This window comes from Archocentrus centrarchus, chromosome 10 (assembly GCF_007364275.1).
Source record: "Archocentrus centrarchus isolate MPI-CPG fArcCen1 chromosome 10, fArcCen1, whole genome shotgun sequence".
NCBI lineage: Eukaryota > Metazoa > Chordata > Actinopteri > Cichliformes > Cichlidae > Archocentrus > Archocentrus centrarchus.
This window is the reverse complement of record NC_044355.1, coordinates 3,745,564-3,768,821: the sequence shown is the minus strand read 5'-3', so window position 1 is coordinate 3,768,821 and position 23,258 is coordinate 3,745,564. Positions and strand designations below refer to the sequence as shown.

The window sequence follows — 23,258 nt, the reverse complement described above, 5'->3', positions numbered from 1 at the left end:
AGGAACTAAGCTAGAAGCTGGAAACACTGGCAGGATGACCTATACAAAAGAATTTTGTTTCCCAAACCTGGTGGAAAAAAAAAAAAAAATTCAGGCATGAAGTGTATCACAAAGCTCAGCTCTTCAGTTACAGTTGTTACAGTAAGTGTTGCTGCACTAGATACAAAAGCCAGTAGAAGCCTGTAGTTACACCAAAAAACATGGGGGGATGGGGGCGGAAATTTGAGTAAGCTTCTCAGTCAAATTTATGTTCATAATTGTAAAGGTAATCAGACACAACTTGTTCCTGAACAGCCATAAAATGGTTGGAAGATGATCCTAAAGCAGGCTCCCAGGAACAAGAGGCAGGTATCCGATTTCTGTCGTTAGAAATAAAAACTCGTCACTCTCAACAATTCTATATTCTTTGTATTCACTGCATTGCAGAAGAAAACTCCTGTGTTTTTGCCATCTTATTTTTGGAAACCCTTTGCCTCCAAGAAGCCTTGCTGTCTCTGTCATCATTGCATGATGAGTCACAGCCGGCTCCAGGTGTAGATCTAAAAGAGAACAGCAACATACAGCGTTTGATAGGAGATGTAATTATTTGGGATGCACTCATGGAATTCCTTTTTCTGAACCTAAATACGACTGTACCGGATTTAATCGACTTCATCCCCATACTTTGTGTAGCAGTCAGGATCCACTCAAGGACACTTTTGTCAGCACAGGTCTACTGTTGTGGATTTTCTTACATATTGTATGACTTTTAACACTTCCAGATTCTTAGGAACCAAGACACAAAGACAAGAGACTCAAACCCTTAGATGTGTGTCACACAGCTTCCATTCTTCAGACAGCAGCGAGCACAAATCTTGCATGTAAACGTCCTAGAGGCAGAATGCAGAGCAAATAAAAAAATTTCCCCCCCTGCATATGCTTTTTACTAGTCTTACTCCTCCTAAAGGGGTGCAATGCTACGGATTAGTCAACATTTACACAGTGAGCTATGTGATCGGTCTAGCTTGAAACTATTGCTAATGGATCACTGTTGCTGGAAAACACCTAATTATCTTAGCTACTCAGCTGCATCGAGGAACTTCCCATCTGCATTCTTGTACAAAGCTGTGCCTGTCCCTTTATTTTCTGAGCTAGTCTTTGAAGATAACAAATGTCCTCCTCCAAATGTTACGAATTTCTAGATAAAGATGATTTTTCTACCTCTCTGATCATTACATGTGTAATTTCTGTCTGGCTGTAAGTTATACACTTCACTTAATGCCTTTTATATCAGGCAGCAATGAACAGCACTACACTAAAAAACTGTCTACATATCACAACTTTATAGAAATATAACAGAGCTAAGAGTTGGAAGGAAAGACTGGTTCTGGATATGTTTCCATATGAGAAAGGTATGGTTGAAATAACTAATCAGGTATTATTAATTTTTAATCCTTCTTGTGATATTCTTGTTTTTTATTGGCTCATGTATAAAAATGATACGTTGCACGTAATACACACAATGCACACTAATCACATAGTCACTCAAATGTTTCTGAATTCAAAATATTGAAGACACGATGCTTGATAGGCTGCTATCATGTCATAATCATAATATCATGACTTCTGACTATAAATGTCACCATATTTAGATTATAGGATGGCGAGCAGGGTTATCAGCTAATGCTAGCAAGACTGAGTAGCACACTACACCCATAAACTATAGACACAGATATTACACTTGACAGTAAGTGCCAGAATTTCACTCACCAAAAATGAAACACAAACTCCTTTGTTGGTTCTGCACATCAAAGGAGGCCATAGCAATGAGCTACAGCTCTCTGTGTCAGCTCACCAGTCAATAAAAATGGCCAAGGACATTTTTTTAAGCCTTTCACAAAATCAGTCCTACTGGGTGATTTATGCTCCTATATAGTTGTCAAGAGGAAAATTAGCTCTAGAGACCAGAACAGTTTTATTTTTAAACCAGGCTGTAAACAAGTTATTTTCATGACATTTTAACATGGGAGTCTACAGGGATTATATCGCTCAGCTTCATAGAACTGTAGTTATGTAGGCAGTACAGTGGTTCGCTAACACCACACCAATATTTGTGTACAGAAATATTTTGTTAGAGTCAGATTATTGGGGGAAACATTTATAGGCAAACAAACCCCAATTTGCAAATAGTGACATTGAACATTTTTAAGGAAATTTATCTCTGCTCCTCAAAAGCAGAAATCTACATCAATACACAGAATTCAAGATGAGTCCGTTTCAGGTGTTAGCTTTATATCAACAGCATGTCAAACTGTTTATATGGTGAACATGATGTTGCTATTGCCACTTCTGTATCTGCTACAGCAATAGCTAACATAGGTTTGTTTAAACTGGCGAAGCAATGTCTCATAAAGTGAGTTGGGTGTTTTTAGATATTCATGTTTTTAGGTAAGAATTCGTTTTTAAAAACGTTCCATTTGATTTTTGGTATCAAATTTGCCATCAGTAATCATGGAATTTTACTGATTTATTGATTATCCATCAGACAGTTTTTCTTCTTCTTCTTTTTTTTTTTTTTTTTTTTTTTAGGTAACCAGGATATCACCAATTCCAACAGGGTCCAAACATTCTGTCAGTCAACAGATAAATAAAATACAAGTTCCTCATACTGTCTAAACCCAGCAGGAAGAGTTGGGGATGAAGGGGCTGCAGTGTCACAGTGTGGTTCTGGATTTCCTGCCACTCTTGTCAAAAATGTCAACTTGCTGTTTCAGTCTAGCATAAATTATTTCTCAACATGTTTCTAGTCTACAGTTTGCTGCAGTTGCTGCCTGAGTAAAGTTTCCATACTGAGCCACATGTGTGCAAGCTAACAGCAACAAAGCATAAAGATGTGTGTACTCATTTGTAAGAACAATAAACCCATTAAATTGATAAGTTATTGTTATTTGGGTACTAATATACTGTCATAGTTAACGATGTTAGGTCTTTGTGTAGTATTTTGTAGGTAATATCAGATGTGTAAATATCGACAACAACAGAGGCAGATCTGTTTGAAAACAGTGCCTTGGGTGCTAGAAATTCATGCAATTTGAGAGAGTGCGATATAATCTGCTGGATTAAAGAATCCAGCCTGCATGTCATTTTTATTCAAGAAAAACACCAAAGTTCTCCTCATGTGTTTTCTTTATGCTGTTGCAGATCTTATTGTCAAACTGGCAAAGGACAAGTTTGGAGCCATTCAGACGGAATATCAAAAGGTAACCTCACACGTGTGTGTGTGTGTGTGTGCATGTGTGCGTCTGTGTGGTGAAATGACTGCTTTTCTGTGCCTTTCATCCTCCTCGTTGCATGATTTTACAGATTGGATGTAACAACTCATGAAATGCGTTACATAAGAAGCGAAGCCCTGAGAAACTCAGTGACTTCTTTAAAACAAGGTGTCAATAGCCTTCATTTGCCAAAGCAATGCCATCTTCATACTGGCATTCCAGAAACAAATGGTTATTGCTTCTGGCACAGCCTTTGGATTTAGAGAGAGAAATCATTTGAGCTCATCTGAACAAACAGGTTTGACACCCAAAGACTGTTTTAGGTTCTTTGACAGTGCCTGAGATTTAAATAAAAAGAGTGCAGTTTGCTGTCTTATTTGTGTGGATATGCATGACTTCTTTAATTTCTCTTTGTGTTCTCTTTCATCACATGTGTTTGTTTTGTGGCTTTGCTCTTTCTTTGATGCTGCATTGCCTTTTGTCTTCTGCATGCCCTCTTCATCTGATCTGGCCTCCCTCAGCCAGAGAACATAGTGCTGACCCTTCAGGTAAAGTCTGCACACTGGACTTAAAGTCGAAACCCATCCCCTGTCTCATAAATACTCCACTGTGAAAGTCTTCAAGGTTGCACAATTGTAGCTGAAATATTAATCTTGTATATTTTCCACATTGGTCATTTATACTTTAGCTAAGTTTTGTTTGTTTTGTCATATTGATAACTGAAATATACAGGATTAGTTTTGCAGCCTTGTGACTTTCACCCAGCCATCCCATCCACCTCACAACCACCTTGAACCCCCCCCCCCCCCCCCTTTAGCTTCCCCTAAACTGTAGCTCCTCTGTCTTTCTGAAGCATACCCTCATGTAGAGTTTTTCCCGGTTCGTAGCAGAGTGATAACGAAACATAGAATACATTTTTTAGACAGGGAAGTGTCAGGAGATGATTCCAAACATCATCAGCCAAATGTGACTTTTTTGGACTGTGACGTGTTCTCCTCCTTTAGTTTTTGTTATCATAATGATTTAGTAATGATTTTGTGTAAATGTTCATTAACAGTGCATAAACAGTGTTCAGCTGCATAGCTCTGAATTCACTGATCAGACAGTTTGGATCTCAGCAGTATTTACTCTGACATCCACCCAAACCACAACAGGTAAAAGCCACACATAAACAGACACACACTATATCCTCAGCATGCTGATGTTAGCTGAACTCATTTTACTACTGCACATCCTCAAATGCTGACCTGGACCACTGACTTACAGCATGCATAAAGTGCAGAATTTCCCCTGGTTTAAAAGGGGGTAATCACTTCTATATTTGCATAAACAGGCCGGACACCCTCACAGGTCAACAAACTGTAACAGTGCCCTGATTCTGCAGCAGAGCTTCTTTTTTTTAAAGAGGTTACATTTGTGATTGTAGTCTGCTTGTGAAAGGCAGTGATTTCAAACTTTTATTGGAAGATCAAAGAAAAATAAACTCTGTCCAACTATAATAAAATCAGTGCCATGCCTGCTAAATTCCACATTTTTCCTCATATTCGTGAAATTGCCTATCACATCAGGACCAATGCTGCATTTTTATTTTTTTTTACATTTATGTATTTTTAGAATTGGCTTTCACAGCCGTCTGAATGTAACAGATAAATTCAAAGCAAATCAATCATCATGCTTTAAAAGAACATTTCTTACAAAATCACAGCCGGCAGTGTGTACTGTAATCTTAGTTTGAACCACAGCCTGCTTACAGTGGATTTAAATAGTTCAAATGTGTGTTTGAGTGGGTGTGTATTTACATGTTTTCTGGCCTGGATATGCCATTATAGTGTTTGTGTATTAATGTATATTAATTATATTGTAGTGTATTTTCTGTTTGACTGGGTCAGACTGCTATCCACCTACTTAAAAATCAATTTAGCATAATACTTCAAAGAATCTTACAATATACTAGGCTTACTTGTGGCCTTTCCATTCAGCTGAGCTGAAATGATTGGTTTTAGCTCAGTTCCCCAAAGCTTTCTTGTGATTGGCTGCTCTTCATAAACTTTGTGTTGATTTGAATAGCAGGTGGGTGGGGTTTCTGTGCACTCAGCTAGAGCTGTGTGCCTGACATGACCATATTAGGGGTATCCACACTCACTGACCTAATACAAAGCAAGAGTAGAAGAAACCATGTGAAACTAAACATCTAGGGATTACGTGCATATAAACCTCATTGTTTGAGCAGCCTGCGTTGTTATAGAATATATATGCCATTAAAAGAATATTCAATCCCTTTAAATCAGAACAGAGAAAAAAGTGGAAAAAAGAGGAAAAGACTAATATGTATCAGGTATCGTATATATCAGGCATTAAGCTGACTTGTAATGAGTTTAGGGTAACAGCTTCTTGCTTGAGCTTCAGCATGCCTTATGGCTGCTGCTGGCATTAAATCTGTTTAATGTTAAAGAAATGCATGTCTTCACAGATCAGACATGCTGCCACCCCATCATCCAGTTTGTTCTTATCGGAAGGTCACCTTCTTCTTTTGGGCACTTGCCAAGATAAAGCTATAGTCCCAAAATAGTAAGAGCTGGAGGCCCTTTAAGAGTGGCGGTGGAAAAAAAATGGAACATTTTTGACCTTTTTTTTTTGTGAAGATTCACCCAATAACAAGCAGAGCCCAGAAGGAGAATGACAATGCAAGCACCACGATTTGCACAGTGTCCTCAGCAACTGTGCTGACATTGGTGCCTTCAGATAACACACACACACACACACACACACACACACACACACACACACACACACACACCGTCTCTTTAGTTTCCCTTTTTTATTTTTTTTGGTTCAGAGCATCTTCAAAATCTCAGATTTCCCTTTTTCTCTCAGTTACTCTTGACCCTGCAGTCATCCATATATTTATTCTCTGAGGTCAGAAAGAAAATGATTAAGAGACTTTTTCTATGTCTGAGAAATTATATTCTTCACACAGGTAAATGTTTCACTCATCCAAACATTAGCTACAGGAATGTGGGTTATTAAACGTTTGCATAGAGCTTTAGAAATGAACCAGAAGACTGTCCCTCTGAGACAAATTCAGAAGCTACTTTTACCCTACCTTTTTACCCAGACTATGTCAAAGAGCTAAAGACGCAGGTCCCCAAAGGAGGCAGGGTCACTGACTTATGAGGGCGATTAAGATTAGTGCAAATCAGCTGGGAGAGCAATTCCTCTATTCAAAGCAGTGATAGCATTGCTGCTTTGATCCTTTCATAACGAGAAGCTATTGAACATCATTGTGACAAGTTACATATGGTGTGGGAATTACCAATCCCCTATTTAATTTTGACAATTTCCAAAGCCTGTGCCGAGTGCAGTTTAGGTAGGGGCAGATTAAGTAGGAGCATTGTAGTGCATGACAAGGCGAGCAAGTGAGAAGCCGCCAACAGCTGCATTTAATACATCAGGAGCAATTTGTTGAAAAAAAAAAAATCTTGTCATCTTGAATATTTCAAAAATTCAGTCAAAGTTAAGGATTATTTAGGCTCTGTGACAAATGATGAATCAGTTTCAATGATAGTTTGATATTGAGAGACAAAACAGAACCCTAAAGAGAGCACGGTCTCCAGGCTCACACTTGTGCTATAAAGGTGCACATCTACAGTGCACTGTGTCACAACAGCGATCCTTTAACTTGAGTTTAATTTTTGGGAAGAGGATGAAGTTGCAAGGAGTCAAACTTGGCAAATGGTGAGTGGTGAAGTAGAATATGCCTGCTCACAGTTTTGACAGTCTGACCCGAGGGAATGAATTCACCATCCGTAGACCCATAAATAAAAAAAAAACAAAAAAAAGCTATGTGCATGCTCCTGCTTGCACTCCTGATATGATGCTAATGATGAAGCGTGCCTTTGTTGGGCTTGGAGGCTGCAGGCTTTGCCATGAAGACTGCTCTTTGTTATCTCCTGACATTGACATGAAGGTTGGGTCAGTTTGACTCAGAAGTTGAGATTTACTCTCTGTTCAAGTTTGAGCTCTATGGTAAAATTCCTGTTCTGCAAGTGGTCAGTTTTTATTTTTTTCCTATGCACAGAGCTTGAAACTTTTAATAAATGTATTCTGTTATACTAAGAAGTAAATTTAGTTATTCTAAGAGAAGTATCTTTAGTTTTTGGTCAGTGAGTTGGTCTGATTAAAACTGGACACATTTGTTATAATCATGAAGTCTGGATATGAGGCTGTTATATTACACTGCATTTGTTTTAGCTTGGTGTAGAAAATGAACCGGCTACAAGTTTTCACTTTAATAATTTTTCTGTTTTTTAAAGGGCCTCACCTCACCTCACCACAATTTCCTAAAATCGTATCATGAACCAAGTGAGAGAAATCATCCACTGCCAAGAAATAATTTCAGCTGTTTTGTGGTTTGAGTCGACTTAAATAAATCACACCTGGCTTAGAGATGTACCTTATTTTCGTTAAATGTGGAGCTCCACTGAAACGGATATAATGATCTCACGCTGGGGGCTGATTTTTCTTTTTCAAGAAAAATCAGGAAGTCCATCCTAAGAAGCCCTTTAATGTGTTAACTGCCTTGTAATCCATTCCTACTGAAGCAGGTTTTTCATCAGAAACGCTGTCTTTCCCCTTCATCATAGTGTGGGAAACTCTACCACAGGGCTACATGGGGAGCTCTGATTCCTTTGAGTATTTTCCCATCAATCTTCATGTGTTGCCATCCTGCCGGTGCATATTGCAGTTGGTTGGAGATGTAGGCGAAAAACAACATCTAAGAATTGCTTTCTGCGAAAGTCTCAGCAGATTTTCTCCTTGCATTTCCAGCTTCCATTGCACTGTGCTGGAACAATAACCTCATCCTACTCATTTTTATAAGAGACTTGGCCTTTGTTTTGTATAAAAAGGGAGCTAAGAAGTCAAATCATTGAATTAGCTGGTTGTATTTAAGACTAACAAAGAGAGATTCTCCTGGAGTGAGTAGTGTTATGCAATGTGTTTAATGTTCATCTACAAATCTTGTTTGGATGAGTAGAGGGAATTTCCAGGGGTGGGCTTCTACCAGATATTTTTAGATTTGTTGATCATTTTATCCTTGTACTCCTTGTGTGCATCCTCCCATCTTCTTGTGTATTCCACTATTAATTTCTCCCTGTTCTCTCCCTTAACATTCACCTCCTCTTGTTCTTTCATCTCCTTATTTACACGTATCACCTCCTTTTCTGTTATTATTCCTAAATAATTTGTCCGTCGTTCTGCATCTCATTTTTTTTTCCCTTTCACTCCTCCTCCCCCGCTGACCCCAGGCCATCTACTATGAGATTGGCTTCCTCGTATGTGCGGCGGTGGGCCTGCTCTTTGCCGTTCTGATGCCAATAGTCGGGCTCTTCTTCTGCATGTGCCGCTGCTGTGACAACTGTGGTGGCGAGATGCACCAACGCCAGAGGAAGAATGCGGACTGCCGGCGTGGCCTGCTGGGAACGCTGCTCTTCTCCACCTCACTGGTCATCACGTGAGTGTGACACATGCACAAATGATACACGTAAGCGGAATATGTGGAAATCAATTTGCAAGCAGACGTGCACGTTTTACTGCAAACAAGCGTGCAGCTTGTGCTTGTGTGCATGTATGCATATACTTGGGTCATAAGCAAGGTGCACCTCTGTCTTTTACAGTGATATACTCATGCGCATATGTACTCATGTTCAGGCACATACACTCATCCTCTGGTCATGCACACACACACACGCAGTCATCAGCCTCTCCCTCCCCCATGCTGTTTGCTATATATAGTAAAGTCCTACTGTAAATTGCATGTGGCAGCACCCTTCATACTTGTATTCATTCTAAGCTCTAGTCACTATTACCTGCAGGGAATCCAAGGTGAAAGCTTTCATTTACTAGAGTGGGAACGTGTCAGCGCACATCTAAAATACTACAAATCGAAGATAAAACCACAATATGCTTTAGAATTTGATCACAATAATTCTGTGTAACCAGTTATGACCTTTTCTTTGAAGATACACTGCCACAATTTCACCTACACCTATACTCTTTGGTATTTATTTATTAATGAATACAGAATGAATAATGACTCTAATACCTACTACCCTTTAAGGTTCTTTTTATTAAGTTATTACTGTAGTTGTCTGTTTTCTCTTTCTGTGTTTTATATGCAAATTTTAAGCAATGACTTTCTCAAGAGAGACTGCAGTGAGTGTAGAAGCAGAATTAATGTCTAGATGACAACAATAAATTGCTGGCGAATTAGTTATCTAGGACTTTAATACACTCTACCTGCAGCCTGGACCTAAACTAACCTGTGCAGGGTGTACCCTGCCTCTCACCCTATGACAGGGTGGGATAGGCTCTAGCCCCCTGAACAGGATAAGCGGAAGAGGATGGATGGATCTACTTAAAGAGTTTATTTTATTTTTTATTTACAAATAAAATTTTTAAAGAGCTTAATTGTTCCCAGACAACAGGAGACATTTTCAAGATTTTATTTCAGAAAATACACTTTCTGTGTACTTTTCCCATCATTCACCTGCTTGCATCAAAACACTGTTTTGACTGTCCAGCAGAAAAAAAAAATGACTACAAAAAGACACCATGAAGCTTCTGGTATCGCAAATCTTGTTTGTTGCCCACATATTCTGCATTTCATATGCAGATTACTGTTTGCACCGATTACTTTAGAACTTCTTAAGCGTGTGACTCTGTTTTACTGGGAATTGACAGAAAATATAAGTTTTATGCAAGATGTATTTAAAAAACTAGGTAGCTATAGGCTAAACTGAAACTCTTGGTAAACATGAGTTCCCTTGCTGCCTTAAAAGTGTATTAAGTTTGATTATGTTACATTAGAAATGTTAGCTGAACTTCAACTAACACAAGTGAACAAATGTGAGATATTAATTAAGGACAGTTTTTTTTCTTCAGTAATTTCACCTCTATACACCAAATCAATCATTCCAAACATTGATTCTTTACCTTTTATTTTTTTGCTAGACGGTATTCAAAGGTTAAAAAAGCAAATAACAATAACAATGTTCATGTTTGCTATATACTGCTAGCTCACTGTTACTGTCGCTACCTGATTCTGAGTGCGCATGTGTTGGGGATATCTGCTTCCAGGTAAAATGGAAATGACCTCTTTCACGGAGCTTCCTGATTTGGCAACTCTAACTTGAAATTTCAAGTCAACTTGAAATTTTGAGATGAGCAACTTAAAATTTTGATTTATTTTCTCAAAAGTTTTGAGTTGTTTGCATGTATGGAAGCTTGTTTTCGCTACTAAAAAAATAAATAAATTTCCATTCGTATCTCGAAATTTTGAGTTACTAAGTCAAATTTTTTGAGATATGTAACTCGAAATTTCAAGTTACGGATGGTTATTTATTTTTTATTTATTTTTTTTAGTGGCGGAAACAAGGTTCTATACATTTTCATACTAAAAAAAATAATTAGACAGCCCAGTATAATTTTAAATGTAAGGATTGTTTTTAATACATAAGTGATTGATGGGCATCACCAATCACTATTGATCTAAAAATGTAACCAAGCACAGTTTTGGCAAACATTATAAAAATAATAGTGAAAGGTCAGTGTTTAGATATGAACATAAACTGAGATTTCCATCCATTTTCTTCTGCTTATCTAATCCAGGGCCGCAGGAGTGCTGGAGCTTGTCCATAGGGTGAGAAGCAGGGTACACTCTGGGCAGGTCGCCAGACTGACAGAGATACAGACAACCATTCATGCTCGCATTCAGACCTATGGCATGGGGGCATACAGGGTCTTTTCAGGCACATTCAGCTGAAAATGGAATGAAATAAAGCTTTAGATCCACTCTGCACTTCTTCTTTATGAGCCCATCAGACTGTCATGTAACCTGATGAGTCTCATCTCTCAGAAAATGGACCACAAGAAACCTAATCTTCCCTACACTCTGGTTTACAGTCTCAGCAGTAGCAGCAGAAGAAGCATAGCCACTGGGGATACAGCAACACTACAAAAGATGTGGGAGAGCAGCATTTGAGCTAGACTGAAGGCATCCAGGAGTGTACTTAGTTTGATGTTCCTTGACTTTCAGTCTTCATTGGAACGAAGCCTAGTTATAAGAAATTCCCCAGCAACATCCCAGCAGCACAGACCGAAGACTCTGAGAGCATCCTCACAGCTCTTATTAAATCTCCCTAGCTACCAGGCAGAGATGCAGCAGAGGCTCTAATGAAGCAATTACAGGCTGGAGAGGGATGAGTTCCAAGCCTAGGCCCAGACAGCTTTTTACTGCTACTAAAAAGCTGACAGCCAGGCACCGAAAAGTGGCAGGGGTGACATTTATTTTCCAAGAAGTGTTAAAATCAGATTAAGAGAGGGGAAAGACTCCCAGGTAAGGGTGAGGAGGACATTTAAATGACCGCAAATGAGAGAATGTGCCACAACAAAATGATAGCTACTAAAACCGGGCATCACCTTCTGTGTAACGTGTGAGATAATACAGTGCAAGTGACTCTTTATTATATGTCAGTTCATATTTGATGCTTAGCAGTCACTGTACAGCATTCAACTTTCCAGACATCCTTTCTTCTCCAAGTAGTGCAGACAGAGATGTAATCTCTTACTGCCTTGCATTTGCTGTCGATTACATCAGCAAGGTTTACGTCTCTTAATAAACAAGCTTTTATGAAGGATTGTCTTTATTTATAAAAATGTGAGTGATGCAAAGTGGAGTCAGCGTCAGGATGGCTGCCGTTACTGAGGATACACCCGAGCACACAGGTAATAATTTCAAAATCCAACCTGCCTTGTAGACTTAAGGGCTTATCAACTCTGCCAGAAATGTCAAACACGCCTGTGACTGTTGCCTGAAGACACTAAACTTTTCTGAGTTTAGATAACACCTTACCCTGCCCTTCCTGAAATGGTAAATCCCATACTTTTATCCTAATTACAGACTGGAAAGCAGTCATAGTTACCTCTAAATAACACTTATGGCGAATGAGAATGCAGCTTTAATTAAGAAACAGAGACAGGTAAAAGGTGAGCTGGGAAGATTTGGTATCTGTCAAATGTTTTATGTTGTACACATTCAGCCACAACATTAAAACCAGCTGCCCAGTACTGTGTGGATGCAGGGTTTTCCTGTGGTGTCCAGCAGTTACTTATGTAGTAAATGTAAAAAACAACAGGAGTTACCCTAAAGTGTTTTCCAGGCAATCATTAAAAAATGAAAATCAATCAAAGTGCTCTATTAGATGGAGATCTGGTGACTGTGAGTTCATTTGGAGTCCAGAGATTCCATGTAGTAGTGGGAATCTTACTTTTCCTGTGGGAAAATCCCAGTAAATCAGCAGTGTGTGAAATACTCAGACAAGCCCATCTGGCGCCAACAACATTACCACATTCTGAGTCACTTAAAGGACCTTTCTTCCCCATTCGCACTTTGATTTCTCATTTTGAACTTAGCAGGTTGTGTTGATCATGTCTACATGCCTAAATGCACTGAGTTGCTGCCATGTGATTGGCTGATCAGCTATTAGGGTTAACTAGCTGTTTAACAGTTGTACCCTTTGAAGTGACTGAGTGTAGATTCCCTACTTTAACTATGTTCAAAAACCCAAAGTTTCTCAGCAGAACATTTATTCAGTGGTTTTAATGTTGTGGCTAATCGTTGTATGTAATCATAGCTGCTCAGCAGTGTCGAGATACTCGATCCACAAAAGTTCAATAGATGGCATTTATGTGACAGACAGACTCAGTGCATGACTGCATCCACTGCAGCAAATAAAGGAGAAAACAAACAAAGCAAATCAGTGGACCAGGTAGAAATGGGAAGAAATAAATCTGTAACAAGAAACCTGATGAGAAAATATCACTCTTGCATCGTCCTCCTACTGTGAAGGCGGTAAGGTCAAATCCCAGAGGAGCTGCCAACAAGCTGCGGTTGTAAACGTGAATGAGTAATGTTCACTGGATTAGAGTAGTGCTGTAGGGATATGGGGTTTGATTCACATGGATGCCACTCATGCTGAAAATGCATGCACTCCTGCTCCGCCTACAAATGTACTGCCCAAGTAAAAAGAGGCAGCCGTGTTGTCACTGTGTGATGAACTCTACCAAACACAAACAGATGTTCACCACTGACTTTGAATGCTGTCTTACCGGCAGAGAATTTGGACTGGCTTTGTGGGAATGAATATGGTGAGAATGATTCATTAAATTTATGGACATACTCATAATTTAATCAGAAACATATTATAGCAATTTGCCAATTAGTGCAGCTGAACTATTAAAACATTCGCCAGGTTAATTTTAGGTGATGGAATATTGAAATGTAATTAAGCGTAAAATGATTTACTAAACAGGCCAAAATAAATGGGCAATTACTGTGGCATGTAAGTACTTTAATCTGATTTCTTATAGAGCTTTAAATCTGGGTACATAGCAGGAAAAGAAATGAACAGAAACAAAAGAAAGTTTACAGTGAGATTAATTGTTATAATGATACATAAATAATGAATTTAATAGCTTTACCAAATAGGTGCATTTTTAGTTGAAGGCAAGACATCTTTGGCTTTACTGCAGCAAAATCACCCAGTCGTGTTTGAGTTTGTTTTCCAGCTGCACCCAGATATGTTTTGGTCATTCAGGTTCAAGCTTGTTTAGTGGTGCAGACATGTCTGGATCTTATAGTTTCATTGCAGTTTGTTTTTATTCATCTGTCAAAAAAAAAATCTACCAGGCCAATTTTTGGGGGAACTGGGTGGAGAGGTGCAGCATAGGGAGAGAACCAATTAAAGTTTGGTGCAGATCCAGATAAAGTGGTGTATTATTATTATTATTTTCATAATGTAGTCACCCCAGCAACTTCTGAATACAAATGGCAGACAACTGCTTGGGCAGTTAGGGGATAACCGAGACATGATAAATTTCACCTCTTCCCCTCTTAAACAACCAACGGTCGATGTGCAGCGAGATCTCCTTGGGGTGGTGGCGGGGGTGGGAGAGGCATAAAAGGGACATCATATGTTTCATAATGTCAGAGTGTGTTACAGACTTTGAAGTAAGCATTACTGTGAGTTGATGTCAAATATTTCCTTTGCTGTTCAAAAGCAGACATAAGGGTGTGTGCATGGTGTTTTGAATGAATAGTAATTGCGTTTGATCAGAGTACTGTCCTTGGGGGTATCTGTGCTCTTTGAGTTTCCTCCTTTCTGGTTAGTGTTATAATACACTGTTAAAAAAAATGAAAGGAACACTTTTTAACCAGAGTATAGCAACAAGTCAGTTAAATGTCTGAAATATTGATCTGATCAGGTAAGTAGCAGAGGGGGTTGTTTCAGTTGCTTTGTGTTAGTTAAATTAACAGGTGCACTAGAGGGGCAACAATGAGACAACCCCCAAAACAGGAAGGATTTTACACATTTCCCCCTCCTCATCTTTTCTGACCCCCCCCCTCTCTCTACTAGTTCTGCATTTGGCTAGGGTCAGTGTCACTGCTGTAGCATGAGGCAATCCTGGACCCAACAGAGGTTACACAGGTAGTCCAACTCTTCCAGGATGGCACATCAATATGTGCCATTGCCAGAAGGTTTGCTTTGTCTCCCAGCACAGTCTCAAGAGTATGGAGGAGATTCCAGGAGAGAGGCAGGACTCTAGGAGAGCTGGACAGAGCTGTAGAATCACCATCACCACTATCTGCTCCTTTGTACAAGGAGGAACAGGATGAGCATTTCCAGAGTCCTACATACTGACCTCCAGCAGGCCGATGATGTGCATGTCTCTGACCAAACAATCAGAAACACACTTCGTGAAGGTGGCCAGAGGGTCCAGCATCCACTATTGATGCCCTGTGCTTTTCACAGATGAGAGCAGCTTCACCCTGAGCACATGTGACAGATGTGAAAGGTTCTGGAGAAGCCGTGGAGAACTTTAAGTTCTCACATCGTTCAGCATGACAGGTTTGGTGATGGGTCAGTGATGGTCTGGGCAGGCATATCCATAGAGAGATTCACAGACCTCTACAGGCTAGGCAACGGCACCCTGACTGCCATTAGGTATCAAAGTGAAATCCTTGGACCCACTGTCAGACCCTACACCGGTGCAGTGGGTCCTGGGTTCCTCCTGGTGCATATAAACTACGGAGTACCCTTTAGAGATGTTGGAGTAAAATTTTAGCTAAACAGACTAGCTGTCAGGTTTAGGGCTGTGGCAAACGTGGCAGAGGACCCCAATGCAGGACTTACAGGAGGAGTTTGAAATTCCTTAAAGCTTTATTTATAAAGCTTGGCTTGACATAGGACATAGCTTGACGTAATTCAAAGCATAGACATGAACTCGAAGCATAAACATGAACATAACGCACACAGCAGAGAAAACCAGACGACAACGCGACAAGGAACTAAATAACATAGAGACCTTAAATACACAAAGGCATAACGAGGGAAAAGGAAACAGGTGAGAACACAGGTGACCGAAATAGACTGATGAGACAAGGGGAAGTAAAACCTAAACCCAAAGCACAAGGAACATAAGATCGTCAAAATAAAACAGGAAGTGACCTAACCAAATACATGCAGACTTAACACAGGGAGACTGACACACAGAGGGAATGAGAACATGACCAACTAAACACAAGACATGAGACAAGGGAGAGACACTAAGAGGAACACAGGGAGAACTAAACCAGAGCTAAGGGAAAGGGAACCTAAACACAGAAGGGCCAAGACTTAGACAACACACACAGGAGCACAGGGAAGCCCAGGACTAACATGGAAAACTAAACAAAGGCAAACTATGATCCTAATACTAAACTATGACCAAAACTAGAAATAGAAATAGAACAAAACAGAACTTCACAAAAAGAACTCAAAACACTGGGCCACCGGCCCAGGATCATGACACTAGCCTGCTGCATCGGGTTTTTTTTTTCTCTTTGATTTTTGGGGTGTTTTTGAATTCAGCCCTCTGTAGGTCAATAATTTTGATTTTCATCAATGTGGCATCCATTCATTCCTAACACATTACCTAGTACACATCAGTATAGATATCTTGTATGCTTTTTTCCCCATTGAGGTCTGACCTTTTAAGCAGTATATTTCTAATCTTAAATAAAGAGGGTTTATTATTTATTTGCCTATAAGATTGGTAAGCTGTTTATATCCTGCTTAAATCAAAAGAGGTCAGTTTCAGTGTTTGTTTTCTCATAATCCTTTTGTGAATGTGATCACCAGTGCTGTGGTAGGTCTGCAGTGTAGTAGTTGTTCAGCGCTATGCCGTTAACGCATCTTAGCTCACATGCATGTATTATATGCTAAACGGCCCATTTTATTATGTCTGCCAGCTAGTGTACATCCCCACTCTACATTATTAATAGAACATCAGGAGCTATTTCAGTTTCTACTAATCAGCTCTGATTCCACATAACACCCGCATGGATATATAATAATAAAATGACAGACAGAAGATCTTTCCCTCTGTTCTGGCCAAGTGGAAGACCCCTGCCTCATGCTATTACCCAGCATGCACTTCAGCAGTCTATTTCAGTGGCTGGGTGTCCGACACTATTAGTGCAAAGGGTTCTAACATTATGGGCCTAGTAATCCGTGTTAATTATATGGGGTCTTATTAATGATAATGCAGGCGACAGTGAGCTGAGCAATCAGCAGGCTGAACTTTAAATTTCAGGCAGTCAGTTTAAATTGGAAGAGTTTGTCCTTAAAAGAGCTATCTGATATCTGGGATACAAGTAATGGTCTCCCCAAGCAATGTACAATATATCCTGTAATCCACAATGGCTCTGACTTAAGTTTATATATTTATTTTTGCATGATCTCACACTCCAATATTTTGCGAGGGAGGGCAGAAAATGACCTTGCAAAAACTATATTAGATGTGGTGAGTAAAATATTCATATATCACAGGAAAACATTGCTAGAATGAAAAATAGCCACTGCACAGTCCAGCACACAAATGAAGTTTGGATTTCAGTATTTTAGTCATAAGACAATAAAGAGAAGAAATGTGTTTCAGGGGTTTTTAAGGGAAATGCTCTGAATTACTGTAATAGAATTCAAATATTTTTATACTGCACAGGATCTCAGTGGATTTCTCTTTTCTTCTTCTTTTTTTCTTTTAATCAAGCTAAAACTTTGCGTTTAAATTGGTGTCTAAATGCCTTTAGGCTGTGTTCACTGCAAGGACTTTTCCTACTGGTCATGTTTATGCAGAGACTCACTACAAGATATTTTGGTATGTTCTCACTGTTGCAGCTTTGCCTGTTAAAAGTGTTAGGCAGATGAGTGGTGTCACAGCATGATAATGTCCGCTGTTATCTCAAACAAAACCAGAGTGCATCAGACAGTTTTCCACCAAAAATATGAGCAAAGGAGCCCAAAGATTAGTCTCAAATGGTGCGTTTCCCCCCGCTCAGTTCTGTACTAGTGAAAATGGCCTCTGTGATTGGCTAAGGCTAAAAACAGAAAGTAGTTACTGTTGATTTAATAAGTCACTTTAGTTTATTTTAGTTTAAAGCTCACACAAGTCCCACTTCTGTTTATGTGATATGTGAGATATTAGCACTAAATCCTGCTGAATAATTAATAATAAAGTGGCCCAGTTAATTCTTAACTTCTTGTTGGAGCACCGTGCACTGAAGGGATAGCACCAGGAGCTCAGCAGCCACAGTCAAAATAATTACTTATATAATACCACATGCAATTTAATCTAGAAATGCAACTCACAAAACTAACTTTTTGACTGTGCATTTACTGTAAACCCTTAAAACCACTGACAGTTCTAGCAAAAGATTTGGACTGTAATATTATCTCCTCTCACATAATGAGGGGAAGTGTGCTCACTAAAAGGAAAAACTTGTCAGTATATCAGAATGTTTCTTTGTTCATTTGCAAAATATGATTCCTCCCACTGAAATTCTCACAACTCATTAAAAAGGCATTGAAATCTATTGCATATACTTCCTTTAACACACTTTATTTTCTAATACAGTAGCTACTTGGGCCAAATACTGAAAGTACTGAATTGGAGCTAAAAACTAATCGGTTTCATTAATTAAGTAGGTATGAATAAAAAATGTAAATGGGAGACTGACCGCTCTCTGAAAAGAACTGCAGAATTAGCCCACTGTTTATTACAGTGTTGTTACAGAATGAGCCATCTTTTACCACATTGTGTCACTTTTTCAGCTAAACACCAGTTTAGAGTGACATGCCTGTGCATGCAATCATTCATAAACTGTACAGGTGCAAGATTTTAAAGATTGACCAATGGAATCACTGCAAGCTTTTGCATGCAACAAATAACATACAAATATGCAACCCATTATACAGAAGGTTTTTCTTTGCTTCTTACTGACTGTAATTTTATGCTTTAAGTAAATAGATTGATATAGTTCATTTATCCTGCTTTGGAAGGGGCTCTTTGGCAACTGCCCAAAAGCTCTTGGAGACAGACGCTGTTGTTGACGCCGTGACTAGGACCACAGCCATTAAAAACATCAGAGGCCACCATCGGCCAATGACCACTGACTTTGTCAGCACTGGAGAGAAACCTGATCCACGAGCTGAACAAAAGCTGGTCTTCTCACTGCCTCCAACAGCTGGCATATGGAAGTGGACTTTGGCAAGCAGCTGAATTTGCCAACCCAGACAACGCTGTCACGGTCACAGCCAGATATGATCACTGTGTGGCTCTGAATCCACCAGGCAATTGATCATGTGCTCATGTGATCAAAGATGGGAAAAAAACATGGACAAGGCAAATGAGAGAAAGAGTGATAAGTATCAGGAACTAATGGATGCATGCTGGTGCAAGCAAGGAAAGGCTGTTGAACCTGCTGCAAGACTGTGTACGTGGGTTGCTGAGGATTTGTAGGGTCTTTAGATCAGCTACTGAAACCACAGAGAAAGCCACTAGGTGGCTTCGGATCAAGAGGGTGGATCCATGGACAGTTCCTGCTGGGACGTGAGCCGGGTCTGATCAACCCTGAATGTGTCTGATGTTGAAAGACCCGATGAGCCCAGGGTACATCACTGATGGTGCGTCCCAGTAGATCTGTGAGATGTGGCTTTCATCCTAAAAACTGCACAATTCTAAGAAAGTAAAATAGCTCAATAGAATAACACACCAACATAAATTAAAATGAATTTGTCAATATCTTTGTGTTTGAGAGCCGAGCAAGCCATGAGGTTTTTGAAAAGTCCCAAAGTCCCTCTGTTTCACAGATGTGCTGTGCCGTATACAAAATAAAGAGTTCCTGTATGGATCATTTTGATTGCAGAGAGAAACCACTATCCATCCATCTCTCCATTTGCAAAAGTAGTTTTATTGAATTTATTCTAAGTCACTCATTGCTGCTAACACAAACATATTCTTACCTTCTCTCACATACAAAAACAAGCACACAATTAGCCACGTATAAACACACGCAGCCAAACACGCTCTTACCTCCATCCTGTGCCTTGCGTAACCCACACATTGCTCAGTTAACAGCCTCCCTGGGGATTCATCACATGCGGGGCTATTTTTAGGGGGTTCATTAATAGTGTGATGAGCATTAACTCTGTCAGGAAAGAAGCTACAACTATGAAGATGTCACTTGTTCACTAAATGTCAGGCTACTTGGAGGTAATTTGTTTCCAGTTTTGGAGCTGTTGCAGCCAGCAAAATATAAAATTAAACTTTACTCAAAAGCCTGTAGGGAATGTGGGGCGGTAGCAGCAAAAGTAACAAGATTTGAGTGTGAAAGGAGATCTTAAAAAACACATTTTGATCGTAAAAATAAGATTAAAAGTACAGTAAAGCAAAAGTAATTTCAGTGGGGATGATTAAGAGTATGTACAGACGGAAGAAACTAACCCCTCCCAACCCTCCATTCCTGTCTAATTACAGTCGAGGTTAGCAGTAGCCAGGGTTATTACAGTTTATGCAGCAAGCATAGTTATAGTATTAATTATATAGTATTATACATTAGTTTTTCTTTTTCTTTAAAACTAAAAGTTTTCACTGTAGTTTCTGTATTTTCATGTCTAAGGTTAGGTTTTATTTTTCAGCATAGTTTTTATTCTTATATATATATATATATATATATATATAATATTATTTTTTTTTAACAAGCAGAAACCCACCATGTGGCACTTTTTCTTCATTCCATATTTAGTGGTGAGTCAAACAAAGTTACATCACAGTGACATTAAGTTACGTACGGGTGACATGTGAAAGAAGCACAAACAGAGAACACGGCATTCGCAGGAGGATGATGAACATAATATATATGAAAGTGAAAAAAACCTGGGATTTATAATAAATATTTAACACAGTACACAGTACATACACAGTAGATATTAATAATCGCTGTATGTGTGATGTCTGTCCAGACTGGCACCAGACATCCACCGAAGCCTCCTCGTGCTGGTTGTGCTGAAACGCATAGTTTTAATTCACTTGGTTTTAGTCTTTTCTAAAGTCTAGTTTTAATTTTTATTTAATTTCATTCAAATCTTTTTCATGCCTAGCTTTAGTTTAGTTTTACTTAACTCCTTGGCAGTGGCACTTGCAGGAGCAGGTAAATTAACATTTGCCTACTTTTTTGAGGCCACTTTTCTGTCATCTTTCAGATTCTGTACAAAGACATTAATCTCCATACTAAAGCTTGCCTAAAATGTTCTTGTTGGCTTGAATATTTTCGCAGTCATCAGTGAAGATCACACCAGATTATAGAATACTGAGACACACCTCTTAATCTCTAAATTTGTGTGTTGTCAGTCCCATTGCCACAGGTATATAAAATCAAGTGCCTAGCCATGCAGTCTGCCTTTACAAAGATTTGTGAAAGAACGGGTCATTCTAAAGAGATCACTGCATTTGAATTTGGTACTGCAATAGGATGTTGCAACAAGTCAGTTCGTGAAATTTCGTCCCTTCAAAATATTCCACGATCAGCTGTAAGCTCAGCCACAAAGTGGCAGACCATGTAAAGTTACAGAGCAGAGTCACTGTGCATAAAAGTCACCTTAGCTCTGCTGAGTCAGTAACTGTGGAGTTCCAAACCTCCTCTGGCACTGATATCTGGACAAAAACTGTACACCACAATCTTCACAGTGTGGGTTTCCATGGCCAAGCAGCTTCTGTAGGTGCGCTACGGAGGTGGCCCAGTGCTTTTTAGAGCCTGACCAATAGATTGGACAGCCAGCATTATCAGCCAATATTAGTTATTTGCTAACATCAGTATTAGTAAATAATTTTGATCTATCAGCTGATAAATCACCATTTAAACCACAATAATTAATAAAAATCATATTACACATCTAAAGAAGTTAAAACCATCACAAAGAACAAAAACAATGCACCTGAAGTGTGAACCTGAGAGAGCTCTGTGGCCACGTCATGATCTGTAGACTGGAAAAGCTTGCATGTAATTCATGAGCTCTGCCATGGTGCTTCTGCTCTTTCCTCACACTGTGCATTATGCAGCAGTCTTCATTGATTTTACATCTTTGATTACAATAGTAAAACACAGACCTTCTGTTGCCTAATGTGGAGGGAAAAGGTACACGAGTAGAAGATGCTACAGGAGTGAACCATCTCACTTCAGTACATTATAGTGTGTAGAGTCACTCAGCTAAAAATAAATGATAATTCTCTGTTCCATGAAATTTGTTTTGGAGGGCATCTGAAGTTTTCATTTCTATTTAGCTTCATTAAAACATCACTGTTATTTAAAAAAAATACCTTAATGTCAATAAAGCACCCCTTAACCAGTTCCCTCTGGCTATTTTTCTATATGCAGCTTTTCAGACTGTATAATTTATAAAGCTGCAAGTGAGAACAGTGTGAATGCTTCATGAATATCTATTTGCTTGCATCTTTTACATTGATTGTGCCTTAAGCTTTATCCTTATTTTCTCTTGAATTATCCTTTTGTTAGTGTTTTTTTTTCCTATAAAAACCTAAAAAGTTCTCGTCTCCTGTTCACAGCACACAGACACTGAACAGTGGCAGCTTTATACATGCCGCTGCCAAGCTAATTAATTGGAGAGGTTGTTGTCAGAATTCACAGTGCATCCCATAATTTATCACATCTCCTGGAGAGACTTCACTCATACTAATCATTCTAATTTTCTCTCATTTTACATTTATAGCTGAAAACCACTTTATTTTTTGCTAATTGCATTTTTTTTTTGCATCTTAATGGTTGTGGATTCTTGTAATATGCACACTGCAAATCAATACATGAGTTACAAGAATTAACCATGGTGGGGCTAACTGATGCTGACCAGGCTTGCTTGCAAATTTATAGGTGACATTTGTGTTACAGTAGTGATGATACGGCACATTGTTACACAGGAGAGAAAAGATATGAGAAGGCAAAGCTGCAGGGCTTTGTGATGTGGTTTACGGCTAGGAGGTGGCTTCTATCTCAGGGATGGCTAGCTGTGAGGATTTATAGCCCAGAAATATCTACATTCCTGATGCAGATGGATCTGTTTTTCTTTCTTTTTTTGTCTCTTTGTGATCAGCAGGGTGCACCCTGGCAAAATGAAGGCTGGTAACATTCTACCGACCACCTTCACCAGTAATGAGCCATTGTATGACAGCTTTCTTATTTAAAAAGATCATTGACTCTGACCCTTGCAGTGGCATTTCTGTTTACTCCCCTGCTAGATACTTGAGAGTTAACCTTACTGTATTGGGAGTATTCCTGTACATGCGTACACAGATACAATAAACTACTTTTTCTGAGTCACAACAGAGTGAGCTACTGCCATAGAACCATTCTTAGAGCCCACAGCAGTCAAACAGCCACAATCAGCTGCAGTACCAGCGTTAATATTCAATCATTTCTCCTACAGTGCAAAAATAAGGAAATTCAATCAGAGACACTTCAGTCAAGCACTGATTTAAGTGTAGTATCGGGCTTTAATATTAGATTTTATCATTAATCTAATCTCAGTGAATTGTAGCAGAAACAAGGGTTCTGCTGAG

The 23,258-nt window shown here is 39.2% G+C and overlaps 1 protein-coding gene across 1 annotated transcript in view; it reads left to right on the top strand.

Moving 5' to 3' along the window:
• Positions 1-23,258, top strand: part of prom1a (prominin 1a) — an 89,427-nt gene that overhangs the window by 32,237 nt on the left and 33,932 nt on the right. Inside the window, exons 3-5 of the mRNA XM_030738834.1 lie at positions 3,181-3,239; positions 3,773-3,799; positions 8,558-8,763. Of these exons, the coding sequence (XP_030594694.1) occupies positions 3,181-3,239; positions 3,773-3,799; positions 8,558-8,763 (292 nt within the window). The remainder of the gene's footprint in view (positions 1-3,180; positions 3,240-3,772; positions 3,800-8,557; positions 8,764-23,258) is intronic.